Here is a 10,350-nt window from a genome sequence, read left to right as displayed (position 1 = left end):
CTCCAGATGATTCCCCTGGTGGCTCAAGTCTGAGAACCACTGGGTAAGCAGGGCTGTGCACCCCAGGCCTTTGCTGAGTGGCCCGCAGAGGGCTCACCACTGACCGGAGCTGACCTAAGAACAAAGACCGTATGTTAAGTTTCTTAGAGAGGTAAGGGGATTCCTTGTCCTTGACTTGGAAATGTGTGTCAGTGTTTTCTGTTTGTTTTATGAAAAGATGGGGAGACCACAGACAGTACTAGCCAAGACCTTTTTAAATGTCCTTCCTTGCCAAAGAAAGAGTTGGCCACCGGATGTTGGCCCCCAAACGTGTTTTTGAAATTTTATTGGTCCCCAAAACCACAAGTCCAGAACTATGGAGCCACGGGATGGAGACCAGAGCCTTGGGGATGTCTGGAGAACAGCTGTAGTTGCGTCCACTGGAGTCTGACGCTGTGGGGAGAGCGCTTGGATCCCCAGGGCCCTGGGAGGATGCGTGAGTGTCCCAAGGGCCTTGTGTCGGTCCAAAAGGCTCGGGGATTCTGAGCCAGGGAGGACTGCTGCTGTGCCCTGGGAGAGGATGTGACAGGGTCAGCGGGGTGGGGGGTAGAGAGAGAACTTAGGAGGAGGGCTTTTTGCTCCAGGGCCACACTGCTGCAGGTGGCGCCTTAGCTTGCCAAAAACATTTTCAACCAAGTAATCCCATGCCGTGGCCAAATTCATTCCCACTCACGCCGCCTGGCTGACCACAGTGCCTGAAACACAGGACTCGGGTGTTAACTGCAGAGTCTCTCCCGTGACAGACACACCCTGCAGCGGTCCAACTGCCATCTCTGCCTCCATAGCAGCCCTGCACCCCCCTCTCCCCTCCCGGTGGGTGAATCACCTGCGCGTTAACAGGCTGAGATAGTTGACCCACTTGACAGTAATGCTTTGCAACTGAATCTTAAATCGTGGGTCTGAATTCAGGGAAACGTTTCATTCTGTACCTTGGGTTTCTCCACCCTGATGTCCCGTATCCGTTGCCAGCGGAACTGGGCTATGTCGCGCTAGCCAGCTACTTCTGAGACAACCACCGCTTTTGTTCCTTGTGATCCGAAGCTGAGTGACATACATGGGATCATGGCCCTGGACATCTAGGGACTTTCCTGCCTGCCCTTTATTCGGGGCCTTTGTTTTCTTTGGGCCGGGAAGCTTCGGGCTACTGCTGCTCTACACCATCCCAGAGATCCCATTCGCTGCTGCTGTTGAGGCCAAAACTGTGGTGTCACCTCCTCTACAGGAGGGGAAAAAGTGTCATTGATGGTCCTTCTCCTCTGAGGATATATGTGCTGGAGCAGCGTCGTTCAGCCTGCGGGAGGAATGGGACTTGATCTTCTGCTGCCCCCACCCCCGCCTTGCAGTGCCCCTGGAATGCCAGGGCCCCAGGCTGGTCTCGGCTGTGCAATCCCTGGAAGAAGGCCAAGACAGCTGACTACGAAGTGCCTGGACCAGCGCCCGGGGCCTCCAGCGCCAACTCAGCCTGTTCTCCAGTGCTGCTGGCTAGGGACAACGTCCCTAGTCTCCTCGAGCTCACAGTCTGGCTCAGGGGACACACACGTGAACAGGCAATCACAGCTCAGAGGTGTAAATGTCCTGATGGAGTTAGTACTGGACTGAACCCAGGCAAGCCTGCAGTAACTGGACAGAGGGGTTGACTGTATCTTACCCAAAGGACCTCGGTCGGGAAACAGCTCCCTATGAGACATCTAGCTACTCTTCTATTGTCTTGGTTATCCTGCCCTGGAAAAGGAGCCTGGAAAAGTCAACCGAGACAAGTTGTTGCTGTAAGCCTTGAGGCTTGGGCTACATGATAAACACTAGTGTGTTATTCACCTGATTTTACAGAACATGCTTCCCACCTCCAAGCGGAGGCTGCAGAATGTCAGTCAAAAACATCCCTGTCATGTCCCCAGTAGCTTCTCCCAGTCTCCTCTCCCTTCCCTGGCATGCGAAGAACTATGCATATAGAGCAATTAGCATTCAATATTTGGTAATTAGCATGCTTAATTTGATTCAGAGAAGTTCTTTGACATTTTTCTAAAAACAGCACGTTGCCGCCCACCCTTCAAAGAGCAAAGCCATTTGTGTAAAAAAAAAAAAAAAAAGTGTGCCAGTCTTATTTGTTGCTGAATATGCATGTGTTGGCCTCTTCCGGGACACGGCTGGTAAATTTAGAAACTCGTTTAGAAAAGAACTCCTCCTTTTCCAGCAGCCGAAGGGCTCACGGGTGGGAGAATCCAGAGAAAATGGCTAGATCTCCCTAAGGTCAGGGTGCTGTGTTGGTCCTCAAGTGCATAAAAACCCTCAGTGCGCCCTGGTCGAGCCACAGGCTCCGTTCAAGTCCAGCAAGGAGCCACGTTTAGGGACGGGGCGAGAGATCCATCCTACCCACCGCCCCCGCGCAACAACGTAACTCTGCGCCGACAGTGCAGCCGCCCGCGCCGGGTTCTGCAGCCCGAAGGCTCAAGTCGGCGGCCCTCTCGTCCCAGCGCTCGGAAAAGTCCGCGCCGGGCACCTCTGCGGCCCTCGGCGCCTCCCGGACCCCAGAAACGGGGCAGGGCCCCGGGGGCTGTACAGGCCTCCCGGCCGGCGCCGTACCCCAAAACGCACCCGGATCCCCTCCGCCGGTCCCGCCCGCCCCTAGCCGGAACCCGGGCCGGGCCGCCCGGCCCCGGCCCCGGCCCCCACGTGGCCCCTCGGAGCGAGCCGCACTACCCTGCTGCCGCCGACGGACGGTCCGCCCCAGCCACTGGGCACCGCGCTCTGCACCGGCAGCCAATGAGCGCGCTCCGACTGCCGGCGGGGGCGGGGCCTCGGGGGGTCGCCGCGCGCCCGCGCTCGCGCCTCCATTGGCTGGGCTGGGTCCCGCCCCCTACGAATGGGCCCCGCCCCGCCGGCCGCGTTAGGTTGCCGCACGGGCGGCGGGCGGAGCTGGTCCCGTTGTGCTGCGGCTCCGCGCGGCCTGCAGTCCCGGGCCCGCGCCCCGCGCCGCCCGCCCGCCATGGAACCCGGCCCCGACGGCCCCGCCGCCTTCGGCCCCGCTGACATCCACGAGGGCTGGTTCCGCGAGACGTGCAGCCTGTGGCCCGGCCAGGCCCTGTCGCTGCAGGTGGAGCAGCTGCTACACCATCAGCGCTCGCGGTACCAGGATATCCTTGTCTTCCGCAGGTACCACCGCCGGCCCCGGCCCCCGAGCGCCTGCGGCGGCCCTCGGCCCAGACCGCGCGCTGCCCGCCGCCCCAGAGCCAGCCGGGACTCTTCCTGCCCCGGTCTCAGCCCCGGGCTGAGCCCCTCTTCCTGCCGGACCCCTTTACCTCCGGGCGCCCCCCGGGCCGTCTCTGTCCCCGCCCCTCCCCCTGCAAAACTGTCAGAAGTTCTGAGGAACTAGGCCCGGCCCCTCCCGGGACCCCCTCCCCACCCTGCATCCCGTCTCTCCGGGCAGGGGGCCGGCGTTTCGGGCGGTCCTCTCCGGCCGGGCGGGAGCCGGAGTCTGCGCCGGCCCCACGCGCCGAGCTCCACGTGTCAGTCCGGGACACGTCAGAGCCGGGACCCTGAGTCCACCCCCACCCCCCAGCCAGCGGGCCTGCCTGCCGGTCCTCGCCACGTGTCATCCCCCAGCACTTACTCCTGGGACCCCTTGGCAGGTTGGGGGAGATTCTTCTCACGGGGTGGGGGGAGTGGGGGCCCATTGCCCCCACTCCAGGGACCCAGGTCCCTGACTGTCACTCCCGCCTTCAGTAAGAGCTACGGCAACGTGCTGGTGTTGGACGGCGTCATCCAGTGCACGGAGCGGGACGAGTTCTCCTACCAGGAGATGATAGCCAACCTGCCCCTTTGCAGCCACCCCAACCCTCGCAAGGTACCCCGGCTCCCACCAAGATGCAGCCCCCAGCTTGGAACCGGGAAGCCCTACTCCTCAGTGTCCCGCGGAACAGGGCAGAAGGCCTCAGCTGTGCCCAGCTCAGCCCAGGGGCTTCCTAAATGGTTGTCAGAAAGTGCTAGCAAGGACCGGGGAGGGATGTGGGGCCCAGTGGCCCACTTCACAAGGGGTGGGGGCTGCCACAGCCTCTGGGAGCAAAGGGTTCTGGCTGAGGCCTGCTTCATCAGAAGGAGCAGCCCTGGGAGGAGTTTCCAGGAAAAGGTGACACCTTGTGCCAGGTTCCTGGGGCAGGAAAGCGTCTCTGAGAGTAGCAAATGAAGTAATGAGGTCTGTCTGTGCATCAGAGGAGTTGAGAAACCATCTGTTCGGGTTGTGTTGTGCGAGTGCCTCTACCCTGTGCGCGCCCAGGCCCCCCCCCCAGAGTCCTGCCGGAGCCTGTTTGGTGGGGCTGGTGCTCGGGCTTGGGGCTGTGTTTCTGAATAATGCTGCCACTCCTAGGTGCTGATCATCGGGGGTGGGGATGGAGGTGTCCTGCGGGAGGTGTTGAAGCATTCCTCCGTGGAGTCTGTGGTCCAGTGTGAGATTGACGAGGTGAGTGCCTGGCTCTGGGTTCAAATCTCTGTTCCACCCTGAGTTGGCTGTGTACCCTTCAGCGCGTGGCTCAGCAGTGCTCTGTGTCTTTGTTCCTCTCAAAAATGTGTTGGAAGGATTCAGTAGGAAAACCAGGTAGAAAGGGCCTGGCAGGTAGTAGGTGTGCCGAGATGCTGGTTCTTAGATAAGACTTAGTTTTTCGTTCTTAGTTTTAAGACTACGCTGGTTTTCAGTCAAGTCCCAGGGGCATTGCAACTACTTGTGTGTCCACCCTTTTTGTTCAGCACGTTTTTAATGAGCACCTGTTAAGTGGCAGCCAACGCTCTAGGTGCTGGGATAGAGTGGTGAACGGACAGCTCCAGTCCGTGCCCCCTGAATTGATATTCTAGCGAGGAGGAGACCTCAGAGGCACGGTGGGGAGCAGAGTGTGGGAGAAAAGATGGGCTCAAGAGATTAGAAGTGAAGGCTTGGTCGGTACTTGCCTGGAGGAGATGGGTTTCAGCCGAGGCCTGGATGAGAAGCAGTTCGCCATGTGGGGGCAAGGGAAGGCCCTCCTGGCAGAGGCTGAACTCCCCTTCCTCTGACCCAGCAAAAAAGTCACTCAGATGGGACAGTCTGGTCCAGGGACAGAGAACGGGTATAGTGGGAGGCAAGTTCAGGAGGCAGGAGCCAGCCCCCCATGATGGCGGGGGAGGCAACAGGATACCGGGTCTCCGCAAAATGAATGGCTTGCCCAAGTGACCAGACTATCTAAGGGAGCACTGGCGGGCCCCTAGCCCCCACGTCCCAGCCGGGTCCCTCCTCCTTCCCCAGGATGTCATCCAGGTCTCTAAGAAGTTCCTGCCGGGCATGGCTGTGGGCTACTCTAGCTCCAAGCTGACCCTACACGTGGGCGACGGTTTCGAGTTCATGAAACAGAACCAGGATGCCTTCGATGTCATCATCACTGACTCCTCAGACCCTATGGGTAAGCAAGGGATGGGCCTTGGGCCTGCTGGCAGCCACGGTCCAGGGGCTCCAGCCCTCCCTCTGTGCCCACAGCTGATTTGCAGAGTGGAAGACAGAGGGGGTCCAGAGCTCGAGCTGCACCGTTCCCTTCTTGGTCGCTCCCTCCCCCACCCCAGACCTGGCTCCCCAGAGAAGGGAGAGCACACTGCTGCCCAAAGTTACAAGGGCAATGGGAGCCTGGAGGAGAGCAGGGCGCTGGCCTCGGCCCGCAGAGGCCCGAGCTTCCTCTTCAGTCTTCTCTCTGCTCTTAATAGGCCAGCATCGGGGCGGGGGATGGGCTCTAGTCTCAACCCCAGGCCCAGGGTATAGCGTCCCCTGACACAGTGGCAGTGAGAACCCCTCCCCCAACACCTAGGAACAGGATGGAAACGTGGAGCCCCCTCAGATACTAAGGCAGCGGGTCCCTGCACTCCTCCAAAGCACCCTCTTTATGGTTGGTTTCAGAGTCCACAGACCGGGGCTCAAATCCTGGCCCTACCCCCTTGGCAGCTGTGTGGGTCTGTAGTGGGGCAGTCGCGGTGCTCACCAGCCCCCAGAGCTGCGTCAGGAGGTCTCAGCCAGAAGGTACTCATTGTCCCTTGTCCCCGCCTCTGTAGGCCCTGCAGAGAGTCTCTTCAAGGAGTCCTATTACCAGCTCATGAAGACGGCCCTCAAGGACAATGGTGTCCTCTGCTGCCAGGGTGAGCGGAGGGGGCCGCTGGGGGACTCGGGGCGGGCAAGGGCCGGAGGGGCAGCCCTCCGCTGTGGGCCAGGGAGCAGGCCTGCCCGCTGGGGCTGATGCCCCGCTGCTGCCCGCGCAGGTGAGTGTCAGTGGCTGCACCTGGACCTCATCAAGCAGATGCGGCAGTTCTGCAAGTCGCTGTTCCCCGTGGTGGCCTACGCCTACTGCACCATCCCCACCTACCCCAGCGGCCAGATAGGCTTCATGCTGTGCAGCAAAAATCCTGTGAGCTTCGAGCCCTTCCGCGGTGGGGGCCCGGGGCGGGGGGGGGGGGGGTGTTGCGGGTGGGCCCGAGAACACTTACTGATGCCCGTGCCCCTGGCCCCAGAGCACCGACTTCCGGAAGCCCGTGCAGCAGCTGACGCAGAAACAGGTGGAGCAGATGCAGCTGAAGTACTACAACTCCGACGTGCACCAGGCCGCCTTCGTCCTGCCTGAGTTTGCGCGCAAGGTGAGCCGCCTGCGGGCCGGGGAAGGGCGGGGCACGCGGGGCCTCCCGAGGGCGCACCTGAGTCCTGGCGGGACCCAGCGTCCTCCTGAGCAGGCCTTCTGTCCCACCAGGCCCTGAATGATGTGAGCTGAGCCCAGGCGCTGCCACCGCCGCCCAGGACCTCAGGCCGGGGAGCCCCCGGGGCGCCTGGGCGCAGCAAGCCCTGGATAAGAACCCCCCGCCCCGCCGGTGTGCCCACCAAGCAAGTGTTACAGGCCCCAGAATGCTGCCCGGGCTGCCCCGCCGGGCGGACTGTCTGTCTCTCTGTTGGCGTGGCGTCCGGCCTCCAAGCCTCCACCAGCTGTGTACAGCGCCTTCACCTTCTGTCCCCTCACTCACCAAACACGTGTATTTATAACAAATTCCGAACCATGTGTCCCCAGACCTTGAATGGGCCCAGGCAGGTTCCCCCAGCAGCTCTTGTGGGGCGCTCCCATGTATGGGGCCCGGCCTCCGGGTGTCTGCCACGTGTCGGTGAACAGGAAGACCTGGCCCTCCTGTGTCCCCTGGGACCGGCCCCCTGGCCTCTGGTACTAGGGGGCACCACAGTTACCATACTGGACCCAAGTCTGTCCAGAGACACTGCCGTGGTCAGTCCTTCACCAGGCCCCACAGAGGGCAGAGGTGACAGACCCCTCGGGGCCAGGGCTGTGGGGTTGAGAAGATCATGGCAGGGCCGCTCTGGGACTTTGCTGTCTCAAGAACAAGGGTCATTCCCAGGGTTGTCTGGGCCACTCCCAAGGCAGTGGGCAGGTACGAGGTTGGGGTCCAGTTGTTGGGCCTGTTTAAGCATATCCCGTGCCCTGACTCAGGATTCAGACTTAGGTTGGAATCCCACCTGCCAACCCAGGAGTGCGCTCTGGTGAATTCCCAGAAGTACCCCCCTCCCCCCGCAAAGTGTCAAGAGGTTGAGAAAGCAAGTGTGGGTGGCCTTCCCAGGACTCTGTGGGTGCAGGACTGTCCCCTCTCCAAGGTCCTGAATCTCCCTCCTCTTCCCCAGGCACCTCACCCTTCCCACGAGCCAGGACTGAGGCCCTCCTAGGAGGAGAGTAGCCACATAATGGGGTGCAGATTGGGGGAGGGATGCCTCCAGCCCGCTTCTGTCTCAGGATCTGCAGGAAAGGGCCCTGCTCTTTGGAAAAGCTGATCTCACCAACCCCTTTCTCTACCTTGGGCAGAAGCATGGCCAGAGGATGGGTCGACCTGGAAGACCTGGCAGGAAGGGGACAAGGGAGTGGCTCTGGCAGGGAGGTGGGGCACCGGAACACCCCCGACCTGCACCTGCCACGGGCAGCTACCTTGGACCTGGCAGTTTCTGGCGGGACTGGAACTGCAGTCATCATAGGGGAAGGGAACAAGCCTCTAGCTGCACAGCCAACTTCTAGAAAGACACTTGCCCTCTCTGGGCTCCATGCACCCCCATCCCCTTTGAACATGTGATCACAAGCTAACTTTGCCATTCCACCACCCCCTAACCCTAGAACAATCAAAACCAGGCCTCGTGGTGGAATGGTTTGCCCAGGACTCCCTACTCCCAGTGAGGCCAGGTGGGGGCATGACATGAGCCACAAGGCAGAGTGTCTGTTAAAGGAAGATGACAGTGGCTAATTACGAAGGTCTGACCCAACCCAGGTCTCCTTAAACCCTGCAGCTGCCCATGAGGAAGGTGCTTTAACTGCACGGGAGAGGTAGATGACCTGCCCAAGGCCACACACCTAGCAAGCACACAGAGGACACCAGGCAACTGGCCTTCGGAGAGCCACTCCACTCTATTTGACCTGCCCTGTGTGCCTCCTCTGCATCCCAGCGCACCCCAACAGGGACATCCCCAGATGTTCACTCCTCTCCTAGCTCATCTTACCAACTCCAGGAAGGTCCATAACCAGGGTGACCCCGGAAGGCTGCTGGCAGGGGCTCTGGATCTCGGTCTGAATCTCAACTCCGTCCCCTGTTGGCTCAGTGGCATGAACTGCTCAGCCCCCAGCTCGATTGCCCTGTTGGCAAAGTCATTAAGGGCAACGTTCCTCACCTGTGACAAGCTCGGCTAAGAAGCGTGGGTCATGCAGTGCTTGCAGAACTCTCGGGAATCAGGACTGCCCGTCGGGTCAGAGGAAGGAGAGAGGGGGCCCCAAATTGTAGAAAGAGTTGGGGTCCTTGGGGAATCAAGAATGCCTGACCGGTACATTGAAGTTGTCTGCAATGGAAGTCCTTCCACTTCCCCAGCTTTTGGTAAAGCCTCCTTGAAGGGGTGCACGGGAAAGACTAGCGCTGGACCCCACGTCTAGACAGAAGGGACGGGAGACGGACTGATGGCCCAAAGCAGAAGCAGGACATTCGGTGCAGACGAGGCCCGAGCCCTGAGGTCCCAGAAACCCCGAGTGAGCCATGAACAGGCCCCGCCTGTGACATCGAGGATAAAATTGATCCTGTCCAGAACTTTTTGGGTTTTGTCGTTATTTTAAGTAAACTTTATACTCAACATGGGGCTCGAACTCACAACCCCAAGATCAAAAGTCACATGCTCTGCTGACCGGGCAGCCAGGCCCCCTCCCCACCACCGCCATCTAGTTGTGAAGTTTAGTTATTTATCAAAACTAAGCCTGCCCGGGTTAAAGGACTCCAGTATTTGCAAGAGGGTCATTGGAAGGAAAATGGCGGCCCTCCCCGGCCACTTGACTTCCAGCAGGACGAGCCACATGGACCGCTCCCAGCAGATGGTTGGCTGCACGTCTGTATCCTCCTGTCTTACTGCCTTCCAGCTCATTGGTCTCAATCATCATCTGATGACTTTCCACTAGGGAAGCTACGGATTTAGTTCTTTCCTTCCCTGACCCAACCACACCCTCAATAACCAAACGACCACTTCGGTCAGCGCCATGTCCCATGTTGGCGCCATCACAGCTCACGAAACACGGCTCTCGGCTGGGACAGAACACTGAGTCCATCCCCCGCGCTGCTGCTGCTTGCCCCTGGAGGTGTTTGGCATTTGCTTAATCGTTAATAAATTCATCACCAGTTTAGCTAAGAAGTTTTTACCAAATCTTGAAGATTTGGTAAAAGATCTTTATTTTTATTTATTTATTTTTTTTAAAGATCTCTGGACTTAATACATATCATGAGGATCTGGACAGAATGCTGATCAGCTTTTTTGGCCATGAGGTCTTAGTATCTGCTCCATTACGATTTATAGTTAGTTCATGATCACATTGAATGGAATTTTCACTAACAGGAAATACTAATATATGTAATATGCATTTCTCCTTTATAATTTTTTTAAAGATTTTATTTATTTATCAGAGAGGGGGGGAGAGAGTGAGCACAGGCAGACAGAATGGCAGGCAGAGGCAGAGGGAGAAGCAGGCTCCCTGCTGAGCAAGGAGCCCGATGTGGGACTCGATCCCAGGATGCTGGGATCATGACCTGAGCCGAAGGCAGCTGCTTAACCAACTGAGCCACCCAGGTGTCCCTCTCCTTTATAACTTATACCAGAAACTAAGACTCTCATTTAAGAAACAAAAACTACAGAAAAAGTATTTTTCAATCTCTAAACCCTGCAAGTGTTGTGTCCTGAGCCTTCTGACTACCCCCCTCGGAACTCTATCGGAAGTCCTGTTTCTTGGACTCCAAACCTTCCTGTTT

The 10,350-nt window shown here is 58.8% G+C and overlaps 1 protein-coding gene across 1 annotated transcript; it reads left to right on the top strand.

Moving 5' to 3' along the window:
* The first annotated feature begins 2,995 nt into the window (after positions 1-2,995).
* SRM (spermidine synthase) lies at positions 2,996-7,080 on the top strand. Its single transcript, XM_059137101.1, has 8 exons — positions 2,996-3,189; positions 3,760-3,880; positions 4,400-4,492; positions 5,306-5,459; positions 6,097-6,180; positions 6,301-6,446; positions 6,550-6,672; positions 6,783-7,080. Exons 1-8 carry the CDS (start codon positions 3,023-3,025, stop codon positions 6,801-6,803), a joined length of 909 nt encoding a protein of 302 aa, XP_058993084.1. The 5' UTR covers positions 2,996-3,022; the 3' UTR covers positions 6,804-7,080.
* Positions 7,081-10,350: the final 3,270 nt, after the last annotated feature.

The sequence above is a fragment of the Mustela lutreola genome, chromosome 10 (genome assembly GCF_030435805.1).
Source record: "Mustela lutreola isolate mMusLut2 chromosome 10, mMusLut2.pri, whole genome shotgun sequence".
Lineage (NCBI taxonomy): Eukaryota > Metazoa > Chordata > Mammalia > Carnivora > Mustelidae > Mustela > Mustela lutreola.
The sequence above is the reverse complement of the archived record's forward strand: the minus strand, read 5'-3'. Positions and strand labels throughout refer to the sequence as shown.

What these genes read in the sequence shown, in the direction of transcription:
- SRM (XM_059137101.1), top strand. Translation starts at nt 3,023, where the DNA reads ATGGAACCCGGCCCCGACGGCCCCGCCGCCTTCGGCCCCGCTGACATC. An exon ending in TCCAGTGTGAGATTGACGAG is followed by an intron (nt 4,493 to 5,305) that starts GTGAGTGCCTGG and finishes CTCCTTCCCCAG; the next exon opens with GATGTCATCCAGGTCTCTAA. An exon ending in TGCTGTGCAGCAAAAATCCT is followed by an intron (nt 6,447 to 6,549) that starts GTGAGCTTCGAG and finishes CCCTGGCCCCAG; the next exon opens with AGCACCGACTTCCGGAAGCC.